At 36.8% G+C, this 22,687-nt stretch overlaps 1 protein-coding gene across 3 annotated transcripts in view; it reads left to right on the plus strand.

Annotated features, from left to right (window-relative positions):
• Positions 1–22,687, plus strand: part of KAT6A (lysine acetyltransferase 6A) — a 109,910-nt gene that overhangs the window by 75,333 nt on the left and 11,890 nt on the right. For all 3 annotated transcript variants that reach the window (XM_045070982.1, XM_045070984.1, XM_045070983.1), the window contains 6 exons: positions 9,804–9,919; positions 15,943–16,084; positions 17,958–18,119; positions 19,190–19,283; positions 21,008–21,239; positions 21,958–22,165. In XM_045070982.1, the coding sequence (XP_044926917.1) occupies positions 9,804–9,919; positions 15,943–16,084; positions 17,958–18,119; positions 19,190–19,283; positions 21,008–21,239; positions 21,958–22,165 (954 nt within the window). The remainder of the gene's footprint in view (positions 1–9,803; positions 9,920–15,942; positions 16,085–17,957; positions 18,120–19,189; positions 19,284–21,007; positions 21,240–21,957; positions 22,166–22,687) is intronic.

Below are 22,687 nucleotides of genomic sequence, written 5' to 3' on the forward strand. Positions count from 1 at the left end.
AGAAAATTAACAGCATTTTTAAAATCTGTGTGGGCTGTTAAAATAATTTTTCTTTACATAAAGAATTGAACAGTTATTAAAATGGAATAAACTAGATTCAGTAACTTCCCTAATCCTATGAGGTAAGGATTGTTAATGCCATTTTATATGAGGAAATCAAGACTTTTAGTTGCATGACTTTCTTGAAGTTACATAACTAGTAATGGCAGAAGCGGGATTTGAACTCAGGCCTGTGTAGCTTCACATCTTATGCCCTTTTAATCACAGTAACATCCTGCATTACACTGTTAAAAAAAAAAGTTATAGAGGCATCAAAATCATAAGGCATGTACTAAAGCCAAGTAGGGAAAAGTACATAGAAGATAAACCACAAACAGTGACATAAGAATACGAATTAATGTAAGTCACTGATGTATTAAATGATACAGATTGTTCCTATATGGTCAGAGAATACTAAGATTAGTAAGAGTTGGTATGATATGAGATGATTACAGAAGAAACTGGCTTAAAGGATGATTCAGATTTAGGTAAATGGAGAGAATGAGGGCTTACCGGGAAGAATAAATAACATTAAATTGAGCCTTGAGGGATAAATGACAACTATAAATATGAGAGACATCATGAGTTTTGGTCCATCAGATCAACAAATACTTGAGGGCCTAATATATGCAAGTCATATTTTGGAGATGATGTAGAAAACACAGTAGTTGCCCATAAAGGTGTCATAGTACAGATAGTCCTTGCTTTGCATAGTACTGTGTTAATGGAAACATGTGCCTAGTAGAATCATGTCCATTCTTTATACATTTCTCTAGTGAGTGGGATTTGATCTCAGTTTAGATATTCACAAGTTTGAGTTAATGGCACCATATAAAGCAAGAACTGTTTGTGTTTAGTTTTGGTAGATAAAACAGAGTGAATTTTTGTTGGGCAATGGTAAGAAATATATTGAATAACTAGTATAGGGCTGAATTTTGGAGGACTTTAAAAGCTGGTAGTTGAAGGGGGGACACCTTGGTGGCTCAGTTGGTTAAGCATCTACCTCTTAATTGCAGCTCAGGTCTTGATCAGGGTTGTGAGATTGAGTCCAGGTCAGGCTCTGAGCTGGGTGTGGAGACTATTTAAGATGCTGTCTCCCTATCCATAACACGCCCCCACCTTAAAAAAGGGCGGGGAGCAAGAGGGGACATTAGTCTTGGCATTCCAGGATTTAAAGGTATTCCTGTGACTGCTTTTTTGTTGTTGGGATGATTTCTCTTTGGTACTGGTGAAATTAGAGATGGGGAGTGGGAGATTGTTTTAGTGTCTTGGGCATCTACCCATTAATTACAAGTCACATGTTAAAGGCTAGTTACATGTATTTTGAGTTCATTGGTTTGACAGTTTAGCACATTTTTACTGAGTATTTATTAAGGTTGTGGTTAAGAACCTAGGTACTAGAAATAGCCTCTGCTGCGTGATCTTACTTCATAGATTCGTTGAAGGGACTGAGTGATATTTCATTCAAGAAGCTGATATTTGCAAAGTGCTCAGTGTGTCATTCATATAATGAGCACTAGATAAATGTGAGTTTCTGCTGGCTATCTTGGTGCCAGGTGCTAGAAATACTTAGGTAAATAGAAAATCTGTCCCTGTTCTCCAGTTGAAGAGACATAGGTAAACAAAGCCATGTGGTTACTAATAGATACCCTTTTACTGTGTGTCAGGTACTACATATAGCATTATATATCAGGGTTGTTTTTTTTGTTTTGTTTTGTTTTGTTTGTTTGTTTTTAGTACAACCCTGTTACTTGTTGCTGTTTTACAGATGAAGAAATGAAGCTTTAGAAAGATTGTCTTACCTAGAGTCATATAGTTGTTAATACCAGAATCAGTATTTGAACCCCATGCAGTCTGACTCCAGATCCTTAACTCTTAATTTCTAGTTCATGCTGTCATGCTACCATAGAAATATACATGAGATGAAGTGAGAATGAACAGGAAGGCATCTGTCCAGGGATGTTAGTGGAGTCTTTATAGAAGAGGTGATATTTGAACAGGCTGTTGAGGAAATGAGTAAGAACTTATGATTGGGCAAGAAGAGGAAGGCATTTCAAAAAGAACATTTCGGGTTTGAGAAAGCTTATTGAGCCCTTGGAGCTGCATGCAATAGTTTGGCTGGAGTTCAAGTAAGAGATGAGATTGAAATTATAAGTATGGACCCGGTCACATAGGTCCCATGGTTGATATTAAGAAGTTTGTGCTTGATTTTTTTGGTTACAGGAGTTCTTTCCAATAGTTAAATAGCTCTTGAGGAGCTATTGAAGACTTTAAAAAGAGTGATGTAATTGTATTTGTGCTTAGAAGCTCAGCTTTGGTGATACGGTGAGCAGTGAATTGAGTAGGACCTGAACATGGACATCTCCCAGTCCAATGATCACAGTAATCAGAATGAAAAGTGCCTAGGACCCAAGTGAAGGTGGAGAAGATACAGTAGGCAGGAAAAAAAGATCAGAAGTTTGATTTTTGAACAAGTTAAATTTAAGATTAGAAGGTATTCAGAAGAGGAGATGTCGAGTAGACAGTGGGGTAGATGTGTCTGGAGTTCGAAGTGTAAGTCTGGGCTGAAAATTTATGTAGAGCTTGTTAGTAAGTTGCTGGTACTAAAGGGAAGGAGACTAGATGAGATCATCAAAGGAAAGGGCAGAGCTCTGAGAACTCCTGAGGTACTCCAGGTTTTAGGGATTGGAGAAAGGAGAAGGTATGGCCAGTGGAAGAGGGAAATCTTGGAGATATTGGTTCTTTACAAATGAAGTGGGGAAAAAAATTTCAAGAAGGAAGGAATTGAAAATTTTGCACATTACAGAAGAAACTGGCTTAAGGGATGATTCAGATTTAGGTAAATGGAGAGAATGAGGGCTTACCGGGAAGAATAAATAACATTAAATTGAGCCTTGAGGGATAAATGACAACTATAAATATGAGAGACATCGTGAGTTTTGGTCCATCAGATCAACAAATAAGTCAAGTAAATTAAGGACTGAAAATTGACCATCAGATTTAGGAACATGGAGGTCAGCTTGAGAAGCATTTTCCATGAGGGAAGGGGAAGATGAAAATATAATTGGAGCTCATTCAAAGAGGAATGGAAGAAAAGAAATTGGTTATAGGAGTAATATGGGACTACTCTTTTGAGGTAGTTTGCAATGAAGGGGAACAGAGAAAGAGAATAATAGTTGGATGAAGATGTGAGGGCAAAAGAACGTACCCATTTTTTGAAATACGGAAGAAATAAATAACAGTTGTTTATATGCTGATAGCAATGATCAGTGGAGAGAAACCTGCTGATGAAAGGGGGGAAGGGGAAATTGTCCAGTATGCAGGTGGAGCACTGGCTTTAGATGGGAGCACAGACAGTTGAGTTCTAGTATTAAGGAATGACAGGCTCTGTGGGCACAGAGGGTAGACATGCAGATGTGGCTTTGGAAAGTTGTGGAAGTTCTCTTTTGACTGCTTCTTAGTTTTCTAGTGTAGTAGAAAGCAAAAGCTTGATTGGAAGTGAAGATAAGCTTAGAGGTGTTGGAGGCTTGAGGAGATAGAAAGTATGAAGTAATTTTTAAGGAAAATGGGAGAGTGAATGGAGTTAGAGAAGCATCAAAGGGCCCATTTGAGGTTGGTAATAAAGAATTACAAATTGAGAACAGTCAGTGTGATTCTGTGTTTTTCCTCTAACCGTATTCAGATGTTGGATTATGTGGAGAAGTGAATTTAACCAGAGTTGGGATTTTGTTGTTGCATCAGGGGAAAGGAAGGGAAGATAAAGATACATGCAAAGATGAGGTACAGTAAAAGACCTTGGAATCTAAGACGGTTTAGGAGAAAAGAGGGCATACAGAGAGAGAAAAACTGGTAGGGTCACTGGATTAGAGGTCCTGTGGTGAGAAAGGGTAATAAGGCTGAAGATAAAATTGTGGACTTTATCAGTATGTAATGGTAAAGCAAGGGAGATACCTGAGTGTAGATGAACAAAAAAGGCATGGGGGAAGAAAGAGACAGGAATTAGTCTGTAATCATATCTGCAATTCTGAGATCCAGACTCCTAAAAATGTAATGAAATATTACCGTGATAAAATAAAAATAACATAAAATTTACCATCTTAACTGTTTTAAGAATACAGTCCAATCACATGAAGTACGTGTACACATTGTTGTGCAGCCATCACCACCATCCATCTCCAGAATTTTTTGTCTTCCCATACTGAAACTCTGTACCCATTACACCATAATTTCCCTTTTCTCCTTCTTCTAGCCCCTGGCAATCACTATTCTACTTTTTGTCTTTGAATTTAACTCCATAGGTAGGCCTCAGTGGAATCATAAAATACTTACCCTTATGTATGTGGCTTACTTTAATTAGCAGAATTTCTTTAAGGTTCTTCCAGGTTCATTCAGAATTCCCTTACCAGAATTTATATGTGTATCACTTGGTATATATACCATGGATGTTTATCCATTCATCTGATGGACACCTAAGTTGCTTTTACGTTTTGACTATTTTGAATAATGCTGCTGTGAAGATGGATGGGCAAATACCTGTTTTGAGTCCCTGCTTTCAATTCTTTTATATATTGTTGGCTCATATGGAAGTTCTGTTTAATTTTTTGAGAAACTGCCAAACTGTTTTCCACCAAGCCTGCAGCATTTTACATTTTCACCAGGACTGCGCAAGGATTCCAATTTTTGCACATCCTTTCCAGATGCTTGTTATTCTCTGTTTTTTTGATAGTATCCATTCTACTAGGTGTGGTGTGGTATATTTCATTGTGGTTTGCATTTGCATTTCCCTAATGATTAGTCATTTTCTTTTCATGTGCTTATTGGCCATCTGTATATCCTCTTTGGAGAATGAAAAAAGTATATATAACTCATTCTACAGTAAGATCTCACTTACCTAAACAGAATTTTTGGCGAACCATGGCATGAACTGACATGAAACTATACATACTCTTTATTTATCCCATTTAATATGAATGTTCATGTGCTCTGCTAAAGAAATATTAGTGTATCTGATTATGGAGTGTTGCCCCAAATCCTACTGGGGCTGTTGATTTCAAATACATATGTAATACTTCGCTAACATCAAAAAAAAAAAAAATCAAGCTTCTAAAGCACATTCTTTTCGAAGGGTTTTGGATAAGAGCCTGTGAACTTGTAGCTTCACTTCTTAGGAAAACTAAATTCCAATTCAAAAAAACTTAAAACTCAGAACATTAATCGAGGGAAGTAGGTACTTCGTATTTGACCACTCCCATTTTGTTCTTTTCTGTCTTTATTCTTCACTATTGATGTCCCTTTCCTGAAATTTTTTTAAAAAAAGATTTTATGTATTTATTTGACAGAGATTACAAGTAGGCAGAGAGGCAGGTGGGGGGTGGGGGGAAGCAGGCTCCCTGCTGAGCAGAGAGCCTGATGTGTGGCTCGATCCCAGGACCCTGAGACCACGACCTGAGCCAAAGGCAGAGACCTAACCCACTGAGCCACCCAAGCGCCCCCTTTCCTGAAATTTTTTGGCTCTTGATTTCTCTGAGCCTTTTTTCCCATCTGTGAAGTGGGCATATTGTTTTCTACTTTAAGGAACGGACTGACCGTATAAAGCGTAGAGTGTGGGACAGTATTGGCACCACAAATGCTGATTGTTTTTATTCTTCTAAGTTCATGCTCCCTCCATTTTGGAGCACTTGAAACTCATTCTTACATCTCTCTTTCATCATGCAGCTTCTAATCCCTAATGAACGAAATTATTTTTTATTACAGTGTTTCTATAGGAAAATGTTCAAATACCAGAAAGACCTCTCTTTTCCGTACACTTCACATGCTCATACTAATAATAAGGGTACACTCCTCCCCTCTACTCCCACTTCAAAATGCCATTCCTCCATGGGGAATGGAAAGGGAAAGTTGAGGGGGAGCTATCTGATGGAAGGCAAGAGAAAGAGAGAGGAACTATATATCAGTTGTAGATCAGTTGTAATTTTCATGTTTGTACCAGATCTGGACTTGGACGGTACTGCAAGAATTCCTTCTGTATATTGGAAATTAGAATTAGAGTCATTTGGTGGAGGTGGAGATTTTGCAGAAGAGTAATAATCTTTTCTTATAAAATGCTAGTAATTAAAGTTTTATTATCTAGCATAGGCATATTTAAACTTACCTTTTGGTTTATACCAATTACTAGGGCATTTAGTGCCCCCCACCCTTAACTTTCTTAGATTGAAAGGTCCGTTCTGACTCGGGATGTATGTCATCTTTTCAAAATGTTGGCATATTCAGGGGCGCCTGGGTGGCTCAGTGGGCTTAAGCCTCTGCCTTCCACTCAGGTCATGATCCCAGGGTCCTGGGATTGAGCACCACATCGGGTTCTCTGCTCAGCAGGGAGCCTGCCTCCCCATCTCTTCTCTGCCTGCCTCTCTGCCTGCTTGTGATCTCTGTCTGTCAAATAAATAAATAAAATCTTAAAAAAAAAAAAGGATCCATACATGGTCATATTTAAAAAAAAATGTTGGCATATTCAAATGAAAAGGAGGCACAAGGTGGCAGAATTCTAGTTTAAAAAAATTTGTGTGTGTGTGTTTTAAGATTTTATTTATTTGAGAGAGAGAGAATAGAGGGGGGGGAGGGGGCAGAGGGAGGGAGAGAGAGAGAAATAGACTCCCTGCTGAGCAGGGAGCCCATTATGGGGCTTGATCCCAGGATCATGCCCTAAGCTGAAGGCAGATGCTTAACCCACTGAGCCACCCAGGTGCCCCTGTGTTCTTAATTATGTTAGATAGCTGCTGCTTTAGAAAGCTGCATTTTTTTAAAGATTTTATTTATTTATTTGACACAAAGAGATCGCAAGTAGGCAGAGGTAGACAGAGAGGGGGAAGCAGGCTTCCTGCTGAGCAGAGAGCCCGATGTGTGAGGCTCAATCCCCGGACCCTGAGACCATGACCAAGCTGAAGGCAGAGGCTCAACCCTTTAAGCCACCCAGGTACCTCTAGAAAGCTGCATGTTTTGTTGTTGTTGTTGTTGTTTTTTAAAGATTTTATTTAGTTGACAGACAAGAGATCACAAGTAAGCAGAGAGAGAGGCAGAGAGAGGAGGAAGCAGGCTCCCCACTGAGCAGAGAGCCCGATGCAGGACTCGCTACCAGGACTCTGGGATCATGACCTGAGCTGAAGGCAGAGGCCATAACCCACTGAGCCACCCAGGCACCCCGAAAGCTGCATGTTTAATGAGAGTATTTTGGCAAAATTTAAAAATAAAACCTAGCAAAGCTAACCTTGTCATTCAGATTTTTTTTTTTTTAATTTTATTTATTTGAGACAGACGGAGAGAGAGAGAGCACAAGCGAGGGGGTAAGCGGGGTGGCAGAGGCAGAAGCAGACTCCCCACCAAGCAAGAAGCCTGCCACGGGACTTGATCCCAGGACCTTGAGATCACCATCTGAGCTGAAGGCAGATGCTTAACTGACTGAGCCACCCTGTTGCCCCGTCCTTGTGATTTTACAGTTTGATTCTGGCAAGGACTGAGTTAATGAGTGGTTTGGATGCAGCTGTTGCTTCCTCACTGCAGAGAGCCTTGTTAACTTGTAAACCTTAGTAAACGGAAATACACAGGCTCTTGAGGCTCTCATAAGGGAGTTGGAGATGGTGGTGGAGGACAGAGGTGGATGCGCGCATGTGCCAGCCATTTCACAGTGCAAAAAGGTGAGGATAGGTAAACGCAGTGGGGAAGCCTACTGTGAATCTAGTTTTACAGACTGTCTTAGTTGCGGTGATGTGCAAACAGTTATACTGGAATTGGATATCCACTTTTACATCAGGCATCCACCTGGAAGAGCGACGAGCAGCTGATGGGAAAGCTCTCAAACAACAGGCAGTGCCTCAGCAGGTGCATCTTTTCAGCCTCTGTGCTTTTTATCTAATCCTTGGCTCAGGAAGTTGTTTTCTGTTACTTGGTTATTCTGATACTTTCTATACTATTGATCTTGTTATTTTGAGCTTTGAAGGTAGGTTAAAAGATCTGCTTTATGAACTAGAGTACTTGATTCCGGAATGTAGTTTAAAAAACCTGTTTTTATAGCCTTTTTACGAAGTTTTAATTTGGTTTCGAGAAATGAAAAAATTTATTTTAACCTTGTCTTGTGTGTGTTTGTTTTTAATGATTTTTGCATTTGGAAGAGCCCCAGTACTCCTTGGTGTCATAACACAATTGATCCAACTGAAAATGATTGTCTTTTGTTTCTAGATGGCTAAGGAAGAGGTTGAGGTTTTTCCTGGCTGTCTTCCAGTATGAAACCTCAGATAAGTCCCTTGGCCTTTTTATAAAAGAGAATAATTAGAAAGGCTGGGGAGAGTTCTCCTGTTAGTTGTAGTGAAGAGGCTTCTTCCTATGAATTTACATAAAACAGTGAATAAAAATATCTTTTCTGTTAAGTCAGTGTGTAGGGGAGTCTGGGGCTGTGTGTATCTGTGGGCTCCAACAAGAGACTTTAAATAAATTTCTCTAGTTTTTAAAGCATAAAGTTGAAGGATAATATTGGATATTCTTTTGATGAAAGGTTATTAATACTGTATTTGATTAGACTAAATTCTTTTTCTTAAGTCAGTGGTTTTTTTTTTTTTTTTTTTTTAAGATTTTATTTATTTATTTAAGAGAGAGTGGGGGAGGAGGCAGAGGGCAAGGGAGTAGGACAAGCAGACTCTGAGCTGAACATGGAGCTCTATGTGGAGCTCAGTCCCACAATCTGAGATCATGACCTGAGCCAAAACCAAGAGTGGATACTTAACCAGCTGAGCCATTCAGGCACCCCAGTGCTAAGTCTTAATGTTTATAGAATATCCATTATATTACAATATATTACAGTATATCCATTAATATACAGTATGTTATATGCATAATATACTGACCCATATACATATATATGTGTATGAATATTTTCCTCTATTGGTTATAGAGCAAATCAAATTGCTCTTGAATATAAGGTTTTAAAACCTGATCTTTGTAGTCAGCAGCAGTGGTTTATATTTAAAATGCGGGCATGGAAGTCATAAAGGCTTTACAAATTCTTCTTTCAGATAATGTAGTTCAGGTTATTGCAGAGATGGGGGCATAGAGATTGTTTTCATTATAAACAGAAGGTAGATAAAAGGGGTAACAGTATGTGTATAACAGCATTTTGTTGTTGATTAAATCTATAAAGAGCTACTAATGAAGGGAATTTTAGGGGCAGTGTAAAATGAATTGAAGACTCTTTCGATACTTGTTTTGTTATGTTCTTTTAATATTACATACTTTCCCAAACCAGAAAGTCACTCTTTTCTCAATGTGCTCACATGTTCAGTGGGTTGTTTCTGTTGTCTGGTGAGGCAGTGTGTGTATGACCTTGGCAAGTGTTCAGAGCTCCTTCTCCTTCCTTGTTAAAAATTACTCTTTGTCTTACATCCCCAAATGCCAGCAGCTTCTCTTTTAACAACTAAGTCATTAAGGGAGTGAGTTTAATTGTGGAAAATATTCGCAGTCTTATTAAATATGGAAAATGCAGTGACACCAGTTGCATTTGGTTCTAAAAGATTTATTAGTATTTTTTGTTCTCCGCTTGAATACCCTATTTACAAAAAAATAATACAGCTTATTTCAAAACTTGTTAGTTCATTCCTGGCTTTTTTTTGTTGTTGTTGTTGTTCTGAATCCCGAGAAGACAACATTTAATTTCAGCTTTTTAAAATATCTTAGTAGATTTCATTTAGCTGACTTTTGTGATATATTTTTCGACTGTACAGAAAGTTGGAGTGACTGGTCCCCCTGATCCACAAGTCCGCTGTCCCTCTGTCATTGAGTTTGGGAAGTATGAGATTCACACCTGGTACTCCTCCCCATATCCTCAAGAATACTCAAGGTATGTTTTCAGAGACCCTTTACCTTCTGTTTCTAGATTCACAGAACTCAACAATTCATAGAACTCAACAGCTAGATCTTGAGGACATTTTAGTCCGCTCATCTCATACATTTGAGGAAACTGATGACTCTTAAATGTCCATAGTAACAGCATATTTTGGCAACCACTCAATCCCAGTGGGCTTTCAATTTTCTTTTCTGTAACCTGTCCAAAAGCTGTTATTTAAAATTGGCCTGACACATGGTCAGAACGACAAGGGGAACATTTTTTCTTCAAGAGAAATTGCCTTCATACTTCACACTACTTACATGTAAATAAAGTTTCAATGAGTAGCCTTTTATCTAAGTTTTTATAATTTAATGAACTTAGTGAATGGTTGGTTTTCCCAGGAATAATTGGACAAATGGTATGTGATAATACTACATGTAAGTAGCTTGGGTTTCCAGACATAAAAAGTAATCAGTCACCAACTTTTTGGGGTGAGGCAGCATTTTTAACAAAGCCAAATTGGTTTCATGACTCAGTACTGACATTTATAAGCTGTATAACCTTAAGAAGTTACCCAGCTAGCCTGTACCTCAGTTCCCTCATCTGCAAAATGGGGGTAAAAATAATACTCACCTCAGAGGTTTCATTGTGATCATTAAAACATGAGTTAAAACATGTAAATCACTTAGAAGAGGATAAGTGCTCAGTAATGTCAGATATTTTTTTCCTTTAGCATTGAAATTAAAAGAGTTGAAAAATAAGTTTTGGTCAAAAAAATTAAACTTTGTAGTATAGCAGTCACATTAATGTTCTGTTTAATTTGTAAACTACTTAATGCCTCAGGTTTCCCATTTAGCAGAGTATGGTAAGGAATAATAAGTGCTCCATGAGTTAAACTCATGTTCAGAATACTCTCATTATGTGGCTTTTTACCTATCTAGTAATATTCCTAGTCCAAAATGTTAGCACAGGTAATTATAATATTGATTTATTTAGTGTTTTACAGTATAGAAAGTGCTATAACGTGGTTTATTTCCAGAAGCTGGGAATAAGCTAGTATGTTTGTTTAAAAAAAAAAAAACAACTAAACTAAAAACTCAGTATTGTTACTTTTTCTTTCCACATACTTTGATAACTGGTTTCCAAATGTAAGCAGAAGTAGAAAAAAAAGGAGTGAGAATGTTGTTATGGTCACAGACCTCAGCAACCAAAAAAAAGAAGAGAAAGCCAAATTTCAGGAAGCTAACACACAAGCTCATGAAACAGCAATTGAGAGCCAATTATTGTAGGGTTAGTTAGCCCTGAACACTGTGTTAGATCTGTAAGGCAGCACTCTGTTTACATCATGGAATAACAAAAATTAACATGAGTTTGTTAAAAGAAGATTACATGATAGGTGATTATATATTTATATATGTTAAAAGAGGGCAGGAAATTCCTCTACTACTTAACAGAACTCAGGTACTTAAGGCAATTTCTCAAGAGTTCTGGATATTCAGAGAATTATAGGACCAAGAAAACCTGTGGCCTTATGTTGTTAATGACTGTTTATTATCCTGCACTAAATGACTTCTAAGTTATTTTCTTAATACTAAAATTTTTGAACACTTTTTGAAAAATACATAATCATGCAAGAACAGAACAATTGCAGCGAATAAAAAGAAAAGATCCCCAAAGGAAAATCTTTTGGGAAGTGGGATTGTGCATTATTTCCCATGATATCTAGATATTTGTGTGTGCATCGTATATTAACTAATCTTGCATCTCTGACTTAAAAAACAAAACAAAATGAAACAACAATGAAGCCATTAATTCTGCTTCATTTGGAACAGTACGATTTGGAATAGTATAAACCAGAGTTTTAACCCTAAATTTCTCCAACAGAGCCATGTGATGCTCATATATGGCAGACAGGTTCATAGAGAACCTAAAACATGACATAAATAGGCTGAAGGCAAGAGTAACCTTGATCATGGGATATCCTACTTCTGAACTGTTTAGAACTTTATAATAACCTTTTTGCAAGGAGATCATACTGAAATCCTAAAGGATGAGTTCTGTGTAATTGAGGAGGTTGGGAAGTTTCCTCTCCCTTTTGATCCTGTTCCTGACTTGACGCCTAGATTACGTACAGCCCCAGTTACTTAGACCAGGATCCTTAAGGACTTTGGGTGACCATTAAATGATGAAATAAAATGAATGAAAGGAGAATAAACTATTCATAGTATTAATCATAAATTATTAGTAGCTTTAGTTACTGTCATTGAGCTTGGTACTGGACTAAAAATCTCTGGGATAATTCTGTTAGAGGTAGATATTACAGCCTTCATTTTCCAGATCAGGACTCAGCAAACATATTCAAGACCATACAGTTCATAAGTGGCAGGACCAGGATTTTATCTCACTTTTCTCTTACCACATAGCCATAACCTTTAACCACCAAGCTTGCACTACTCCATATGGCATCTGTATCCACATTGATTTCACATGGCTTTTACCATAATCTTTGATTTAAGTAAAACTTCATAGAATTTTGTTGTTGTATTAAAATTTTACTACAAGTAGACCTATTATAAAGACTACACAAATTGCTACTGTCTTGGGCAATGTTCAGAAGCCAAGATCATACCATGGGAGTTCCTGGGAAGAATATTTGCATCAACCCAGAAGTAAGAGAGGCAGTGCTTCTAAAGTGCATATAGTTGTGGCCCAGTCCTGACTTCACATGTAAGGGTATCAGCAGAGTGGCTGACTCTAGAATCAGTTTCAGGTTATGGAAGTAACACCCCATGATGCAGTGAGGCTTGTGTGCTCTATCAGGAAGACAATGACAAAAAGCAGCACCCAGCTATTCTTTAGGGCTAAGAATATTCATACTCTTTATAACTGTACTTCATTGCGTGTGATCTGATGTTCTTTCTGTATGATGTATTTTTTCAATGAAAGAACTTCGGCCATAAGTACTGTTATTAAAACATTTTGTTTTTCTAGGAGCTTTATCAGATAATTCCCTTTAGACTAACAGTGTCATCCCAGTGGGCTTGGTTATAATAAAGTAAGAGGCTTTATATTAAAATGTTTTCAGCAAGAACTGAATTGGAATCAAGTAGTGTATGATGCTTGCTTTTACTTTATTATTTTTGAGATACTACGATTTGCTGAAGTTTTTTTTAGTCAAGAAAATATCATATACCTTGCTATTCCAAGGAAATAGCATGAACTTAAAGTTTACCAGATAAGATTTGGCAGTAATTTTTTTTATAGATTTCATTCCTTCTTATGTTTTCTTGAACAACTTGCTTACTGTGAGAGCTTTATAAATTAGATCTTTTTTCATAGACCTTACGAAATAAGTCATACTTTATTTTCATGTCTTTGTACCAAGACCTAAAAGTTAAATTGGATGCTTTTAACATTGGCATTTATCTTTAGCACAATCCAGAAAGTTTAGTGTCTGTCACTCCTCCCTCCCTTCCTTTTATCCCAGGATTTTGTTTATGTTTCTCAGATTCACATTGTAGGAAATTTTGAGTTGTAATATTTAGCTCTCAAGTCTAAACTGTATTCCCAGATTCTTTTTTATCTTTATGTTGCAACAAGTTAAAACTCCTCATTGAGAATATAGCACAGGTAAATAAAGATAAGGTAATTAGAAGAAGGAGGCTACCATTAATTACCTAGGGAGAACCTCCTCCTATCCTTTTCAGAAGAAGAAATTACTCAAAATCCACATATTCACTAAAATAGTCTGGCAGTTGTGGGTCAGCTCTGACACTCGGTTAGTTTATCTAGTGCCCACGTTAGATGATGAAGTTTATAATTGGGGCCATTTCGTTCTGAGATTTTTCAATTCTGGTAGTAAAGAAGCAAAAAGCTGTCTAGTCCATAGATAGACTCCTGTTCTCTGTGCAGTGGAATTTGAGGCAGCATGCAAAGGAAATAAGCAAAGTCACCTAGGAAACCTTTCTCTTCAGTGGTCTTGGCTCCTGTTTCTTGACTTCAATTTGCAGTGTCAGTTGTTAATTGTTTTACTCAGTACTTTATTTTGGAATGACTTTTGTACTAATGACATAACTTCAGGTTGTATTGGTTTGTCTAATATGAGAGATCTTGGAAACCAGTATTAGATACTGTAGAGGCTTAGAAATATTATACCTCAGCAGTTCCCTGGAAGCTCTTAGTGTGCTCTGAGGGACAGCTTTAAAAGTAAGCTATGAGGTTGTATAGGAAGAATGAATACACAGTGTAAATCTCCAGAGGAGAAGGAAAAAAGTCACATTAATGCCTTTTTCCACCTTTATTTGAGTGTGAAACACTTAATATGTACAGGACTAGTGCTCCATGAGTACACCTTGGTAAAGTCCTCAGTTGAATGTTGAATGTTTTCAGATAAAATATAATTATGTTTCAAAAGTGGCTTCTAAAGTAGTACTTGAAAAAATAGTGTGGTCTTCACACTTCAGTTAGACGTTTTTGTGGGTTTTTTTGTGTGTTTTTCTTTAATTCTAGTGTGATCTTTTAAAAGCCTAACTATCCAGACTGATAGCAACTAAATTAATGAGGTTTATTAACTTATTTGAGAGAAAATGTAGTAATGTATTTGGGTTATAGGTTTTGTCATCATATCTAGTATTTTTGTATCTGCAGTTTTTGATGATAATATCAGATCTTGGATTATCAAGGCATGACCAGTTCTGGACACAGTTCGGATGTAGAGAAGTCTCTGTGCTGAGGATAAGTGAGGTGTATGTTTGTAATAGAAGAGCCACATGGTCTTCTGGATTAGACTAAAATAGTTATAAAAAGCCACTAGCCTTCAATTTAGGTTATATTATTTCCATTACTTTATGAACTGATCCAATCACTTTATTGTCGTAGCTCCTCATAAAAGGGAGCTAAAGAAGTCCTGTTAAATAACTGCTAAAATAGCATGACTATTGCATAATATAAATTCATAACGAAAAATCTGAAAGAACAATTTTAACTTGTATTTCATTTGTTGAATGATAGACTTTTAAGTTGCAGGATTTAATGGGGGTATTTAACCAGAGGGAAAGCCAGAATTTCAGGGGTAGAAGGAAGGAGGTAGTATAGTATGTCCTAACTTGAAAAGATGTATTATTACAGTTTTATACTTAAAAAGATGTATAAAGTCTGCTTTCATAATATCCACTTTATATCCATTTTACTCAGCACTCTATACCTAGTGCACCTAGCACAAGGTCTGACACAGTAGTATAGTTGACCCTTGAACTATGCTGTGGTTAGGGGCATCTCCTCCCCATGCGGTTAGAAATCCACGTATAGCTTCTGACTCCCCCAAAACTTAATAGTCTGCTATTGACCAGAAGCCTTACCAATAGCATAAACAGCCAAGTGACACATATTTTGTGTTACATGTACTTATACTATATTCTTTCAATAAAGTAAGCTTAGAGAGAAGAAAATGTTAAGAAACTCATAAAGAGGAAAAAATACAATTATACTTCTATACTGTATTTACCAAGAAAAATCCACGTATGAGTGGATCACACAGTCCAGATCCATGTTTGTTCCAAAAAAAAAAAAGAAGGAGGAATGATCAAATAAAGGAAGACAGAATATATACCTTGACAAAATCTTCTTCACTTATTGGGGTGTTCTGAAGGCAGGCTTTATTTTCTACTTAGTAGAGATTATCAGGGAGGGAGAAATAGAGATTTTTATTGTCTGCCAAGTGGGTAACTTAAAAAAGTATTAGTATTAGGGAAGTAAAGTATTAGGTAAAGTATTAGGGAAGTATTAGTCTAATAGGAAGATCTCCGAATTGGGTATCTTTACTTCTCACCCTTGCCTTCCTAACAATTAGTTGGGTGCCATTAACCATATTAGTTTTATTTTTATAGTTTGTTTTCTCTCTTTCATTTGATTAATGGGGATAACAATACATTCTCCACCTTTTCACTTGAGTAGTAATGAGAGTCAAAAAGGATAGTTGTCAAAGTTTACAAACTTATAAAAAGCCCTGTTTTTTTTTGTTTAATTATTATTTACAGGCTGCCTAAATTGTATCTTTGTGAATTCTGTCTAAAATATATGAAAAGTAGAACTATTCTCCAGCAGCACATGAAGAAATGTGGTTGGTTCCATCCTCCGGCCAATGAGATTTACAGAAAAAATAATATTTCTGTCTTTGAGGTAAAGTAGATGTTTTATAGTTGTCTTCCTGTCATTTCAAATATAGTGCCACCTATTCTGTGTCTAATTGTACTTGGGTTTTATTGAAATGTTATTTTACTGTTGTACTCATGATTGAGTCCAGTAATTCAGCTATTATGATGAGAAGCAGAATTGGGCCAATCCAGATGGTACCAAGGTCATACAAGCTTGATCTCAGAATAAATTATTCTGTATTTCAGGATTCCATTTGGTATAAAATGCCAACTGATTATTTATGTTTGGATGTGATAAAATTGTGTCTTAGAATCTATGAAATAGTATTTAAATGAAAAAAATTTCTCTTCTACTTAAAGGAATATTTTGTAGAGGTATATTCAATAGCCATAGTAAACCTTATTTTGTAAAGAGACAAAAAAAAAAAATTTTTTTTTTTTTCGCTTCATCATGAGGATATGACTTGGGCTGTGTCTGTGATTCTGTGTTGTTAGTCATGGGTTTCTAGCTTCTTGATCCTCAGTTCTGTGGTGTCATTGCCAGGTGTTAATTCAGTACCTGCCATGTATTCAGTTCTCTTAATGACTGTGATGATAGGATTTCAGATTGTTGGGATCTGCTCAGTCTCTAACTTTCTTGATTTTCTCTACACCTTCATTTTAGGTGAGCAATAGTGAAGCTCTTCACCTTGCGGGGAGGAGGGTGGGGGTGGTGTACAGTACTGTTTCAGAATACCCAAGAGCAAACTGCTTACCTTAAGCACATATTGGTGTGTATTTTAAAAGAAGTAATACTAAGTTACTGAAATTCTTGAGTAGGTTTCTGTCCTGAAATGTCAGTGTCTTAGGGTTTAATGTGGGCATTCATTAGCCTTCGCATAAAAGAACAAGCTCTGGCCATTCCCAGCAACATAGGTGTGTGTCAGGAGAAATACACTGTAGTGCTCCTGATCTTGCCAACCCAATTCCAAGAAATACCTCATTTGCCAGGTTCCTACCTAGGGAACCTGCTTGGTGCTTCTGACAATAGTTAATATTCCTGAAAACAGCTTTGTTTGGGGGTAAAAATCTGATCATGATGGTCAGACTGCAGTGCTTCTGGCTGCTGGCATAGATAGGACTATAGTTAACCTTGTTTTACTTAACAAATTTATTTTATTTTTTTATTTTTTAAAAGATTTTATTTATTTATTTGACAGAGATCACAAGTAGGCAGAGAGGGAGGCAGAGAAAGAGGGGGAAGCAGGCTCCCTGCTGAGCAGGGCTTGATCCCCAGGCCCCGGGATCATGACCTGAGCCGAAGGCAGAGGCTTTAACCCACTGAGCCACCCAGGTGCCCCAACAAATGTATTTTAGAAAAGGTTGCTTTTAGATCTTTTGTTGAATTACTTTAAAAAATGAGTCAGATCAGCTTGCCATCTGAGGGATTACAGCAGCCAATCTTGTTATAAAAGCAAAAAGTGCTATTTTTTAAAAGATTTTATTTATTAATTTGACACAGAGAGAGATCACAAGTAGGCAGAGAGGCAGGCGGAGGGGGTGGGGAAGCAGGCTCTCTACTGAGCAGCGAGCCAGGACCCTGATAATGACCGAAGACAGAGGCTCAACCCACTGAACCACCCAGCTGCCCCGCAAAAGTGCTATTTTTTTTAAAAGGGTCATCATTTCCCCATCTAGCTAATCATACTTTGTTCAAGTATAGTATTTTTATATGTTTAGTTGCCTTAAAACAGCAGGTACCCTAATTCTGCTGTTGAAAGGATAGTTTCCAGGTTCTGGGCACCGATTCTCTTAGACTGGACTATGGATACTCACAGATATTTGCAATTGATGTGTATTATTATTCTAGAACTAAAGAGCCATTTTCCTGATGATTTTGTTCTATTATTTTCCTCTAGGTTGATGGGAATGTGAGTACCATTTATTGTCAGAACCTGTGTCTCTTGGCAAAGTTATTTCTTGACCACAAAACACTCTATTATGATGTGGAGCCATTTCTTTTTTATGTACTAACACAGAATGATGTCAAGGGCTGCCACCTTGTTGGCTACTTTTCTAAAGTAAGTATATCAGCTTAAAATTTGTTTGAATTCACATGGAAATCTGAAACAGTCTTTGTCGGTTCTCACTGGAGACACTACACAATGCAGCACCTTCTAGGTACCACCTAACTTTTTGGAAAGGAAAATAGAAGGAACATTCAGAAACTTATCAAGTGCTTGAAGGTGCTTAGTAACATTCAACATACTGTACTCTCCTAGGAACATGGGCTGCCATTTATACTCAAGAGAAAAAGTTTTTAAATGACTTCTATTCCCATGGTAATAACTTACCGTGAACTTGTGAAATAAACACAGTCATTACCTCTGTGAGCTCCTTCTCAGTTTAAATCTTCTCTTCCTAGTTTAAATTTGAAGAATAGAAATAAGAATAAGATGCCATTTTTATTCAAGGATATTTTCTCTCCTTCCTGTAATCTTCCATTCTCTTGGGGAGAACAAAAGGTGTTTTTTTGTAGTCAAACAACATAAAGATGTACATCTATTTAAGCTAGCCTATGAAAAAAACTTACGTGTATGAAATAGTTACGTGGAAATACCAGCTTTAAGTATACTAGTTAAGTATACTTTTATATATATTACCTGAGTTTTAAAAGTGTCTGCACCCGACATTTTGAGATTGTTTTTTGTGAAGTTAGGTACAAATGATGGGAAGATGGGACTACCCTATGTAGCACCAGAGCAGGAAATAAGAGAATCTTTGAAGTGGTAGATGAATTTTCCCATTTTTAGAGTGCCACACTGACTCATCATTTTAGCTTTGCAGATTGATTGGGACTCAGATTCCTCTGCTCATTTTAGGCAATGGCATACTGTTTCTGAGTTACAGATGGTGTTAGTTGGCATAATTTTATTTTATTCTTACTCTCCTGGAAAGGTTGCTTTCTGGGTAATGGCAATGACTTAACATTGTCCTGTCTCCTCCCAGTGGGGTATTTTTTTTTTTCCTTGTTGTGCATGCTATTCTCAAAGGACCAGGGCTTTGGTTTTGATTGTTAGTCTTTGTTTCTTAATAATTAACATTATTATTCAGTCTTACTCGCATGTTGTTCTAAAATCTTCTTTACCAGGAAAAGCACTGCCAACAGAAGTACAACGTTTCCTGTATAATGATTCTTCCCCAATACCAGCGTAAGGGCTATGGCAGGTTTCTCATCGATTTCAGTAAGGATTATAATAATATAATTTTTCATTATCTCTTCTTGTGGACCTTCTGTATATATATATTTTTAGAGATTTGTAGATATTTATTGGTTCCTAGTATCTTTCGTCATACTGCAGTATGGGAATTTGGAAACCTAAAGTCATGAATTTTTTTCTTTTGATTGGACATGAAGTATTTTAAAATAGCTTACATCAAATACCGGCTTTGTGTGATCTATGCAAATACTTTGAATTTTCAACTCTTAATTTACAGGTGGAACTTACTTTTATGAATTCTAACTCACAGCAATACTCAGTACATTGTATAACTACTTAAGCTAGTACAGTGAAGAAGTACAGCACTTGCCTTATTTTTGTTACCTAATAATCTGAGAAAATTTTTAGTAACTTTTTAGTTATGGGCTCTACCTAGTGGTTGAAACACGCAGTACACCTTAATAAATCTTAAAAATAAATGACATGGCATAGGAAATAATTTAATCAGATGTGAAAGCTAAACAGCTCTAAAAAGTCATTGTAGAATTTGAATTTTGTTTTACGTGTTGATATTGTTGCTTAGAAAGTAAGTATATGTTTATAATAGATTTTATATTAATTATAACATAGTGATTTTTGAGGGAATATTTTTATACAGGCAGTTCTTCTAAATACTAGATGATTGTATCACTAGTGTTAAGAAGTTAATTCTCAGATGGACCAGTTCAGCTTATTCTAGTTGGCCTTAGACTTATACTCCTGACCGTATTTTATTGGAAATATGTGCCATTGATTAATTTTGTATGTTTTCTTGACCTTCTTAGATTAGTAGTAGAGAGTGCAACTCAGATTCTTTCCTTTAATATCAATATATTGTTTTGAAAAAGGACTCATGTTTGGATGTGTTATGCCATTTTTGCCATTAAGTAGCAAAGTTAGGGGGAAATATTTTATTATGCTAATTAGTTATACTTTTGTGATACACAACCAGCAATCTACAATTACAGTATTTGTTTTTATTTGCTTTTCCTAATGTAATCTTTATTTTCCCACATAACTATTAGTATTTAGTAGCTTTTAGTAGTTTTCTTTGATGACAAAAAACTGCATTTCTTCTGCCATCTCCATTGTTGCTGCTCTTAGAATTTATACCTTTCTTTTTCTGTCCTTGAGAGTCCTGCTCTAGACAAGAGGACAGCTACCACCATACACTCTCAGGGACACCCTCACGCTGACATCCTTGCTCACTAAGAGTTAGGGTGAAAGGTCAGTGTGAGGAGTGCTTTGGCTGAAGTGAGAAATTGCCATCTGATTCACTCACAGAAGAACCACAGTCTTAACAGATAGGATTACCTAAAAAACGAAGGCATTCTTTTGTATTGTTCAGCAATTCAGGTATAGCTGTTGCCATCTGGTGGTCCTAATAAAACATGCAAGGGAGGTTTTCCCCACATAAAATAAAAAGCATTATTACCTTAATCGTAATGCATCATATTAATATGAAATTCTCTAATTTTTTAATGATTTGAATATTTTAACAATGTGATTTATAGTGCATATGGACAAAGTAATACTTAACTAATGTTCAGTACATACAAATTACATAATCTTGTGCAAATGTGTATTGAAATGATTTTTCAGTTTTGTTCTATACTACTTAGATTGGTTGTAGAAGAGGGAACTGTTATTTTGGTGAATTAGCCTATTTTAGGCTCTCTGACATATTTGTGATTCGGGGGTTTCTTTAGGTTATTTGTTATCAAAGCGAGAAGGCCAAGCAGGGTCTCCAGAGAAACCATTATCCGATCTAGGTCGTCTTTCCTACATGGCTTATTGGAAAAGTGTAATATTGGAGTGCCTTTATCACCAAAATGACAAACAAATCAGCATTAAGAAGTTAAGCAAGTTGACTGGAATTTGCCCTCAAGACATTACTTCCACACTCCACCACCTACGAATGCTGGACTTCCGTAGTGACCAGTGAGTATCACATCCCTTCGTATACTTTCAAAAGATAATTAGGTGGAGATGTTTGGATTAGGCAGCCAGATTATCAGTGAAAGGGCATAAACAAATATGAGTGGTACATTAGGTGATCCCGAGACACCATTTTTGTTTCTATATTTGATACCATTGATCACATTTTTTAAAAAACTTTTTTCTCATCTTCCTTCTAACTTTTAGACCTAAGCTGTAGAGGCTTTTCTTTTCTAATGCTGGGAGCTCCTTCACAATATAAGAAATAACGGCTTTAGAAATAACGTCTAGTAAAATATACCCATGATTGATTTCTATATAAAGTGGTACAAAATACAGGTTAAAGGAATGTCAGCTGACCCTTATATAGAGGGGGTCAGGAAAAGATCACAGAGAAAGGAAGGAGGCACTGGGCTGGAAAGATGGAGGTTAGGAGACAGGATACAGGAGGGTAGCAGCAATTGCAGAGGTGGGAAGTGTGAGACAGTGAATGTTAACATCACTTAGTACATTGTTTTCATTGAGCATGAAGTAGCTGGCCAACTTCATATTTCCTAGCCATCTCATATGGTGGCATATTTCTGTATTTCATGCTCCCAGGTGGGTTGTTTTTGAAGCATTTGTCATCATCTCCAAGGTTTTCTGGGGATTATAGCTCCATATTCATGGTTAGATATTCCTTGTATGTCGTTGATTGCTATAAACTTTGCTCTGGTTCCAGATTTGTGATAATTCGCCGGGAAAAACTTATCCAGGATCACATGGCAAAGCTTCAGCTGAATTTGCGACCTGTAGATGTAGATCCAGAATGTTTGCGCTGGACTCCTGTCATTGTCTCCAATTCTGTTGTCTCTGAGGAGGAAGAAGAGGAAGCTGAGGAAGGAGAAAACGAAGAGCCGCAGTGCCAGGAAAGAGAATTAGAGACGAGTGTAAGGGCATGAGTAGTCTCTATTTTTGATGACAGAAGGCTCTATTTTTGGCTTTCATGAGTATTTGTGATAATGTGTTATAATAACTTAGACCAACACAGTCCATTCACATTAGAATTTCAGTTGATTTCAGTGATAGAGATTTCAGGAAGACCGGGTTTTATTTACTTATTTGTATATTTTTAAGTCTTGGATCATTTGGAGACCTTCAAATTTGTTACAGTGTGTTATTTAGAACCAAGAATTCCATACCAGAGTGCTGATAAATGGCTAAACTGCTTTGTGGCAGTAATTGAGGAATCTGGATCTAATTTAATTCTGACCATTGTTAAAAATAAAATGAAGATCCCTTTTCCTTAAAATAAAACATTAAGGAAGTAATGTAAACGTGTATGTTTTCTAGTAGAGCACTAAATAATTCAGTGGGTACACAAATGTCTTTCAAACATTAAAGAGTTAATGAGGGACTATAAAACATTGTATAGTGTTCAGTATTTTTCTTTATGTGATGCATATCTTTCT

Source organism: Mustela putorius, unplaced genomic scaffold, assembly GCF_011764305.1.
Source record: "Mustela putorius furo isolate JIRA1106 unplaced genomic scaffold, ASM1176430v1.1 tig00003976_pilon_pilon_pilon, whole genome shotgun sequence".
In the NCBI taxonomy this organism is placed as follows: Eukaryota; Metazoa; Chordata; class Mammalia; order Carnivora; family Mustelidae; genus Mustela; species Mustela putorius.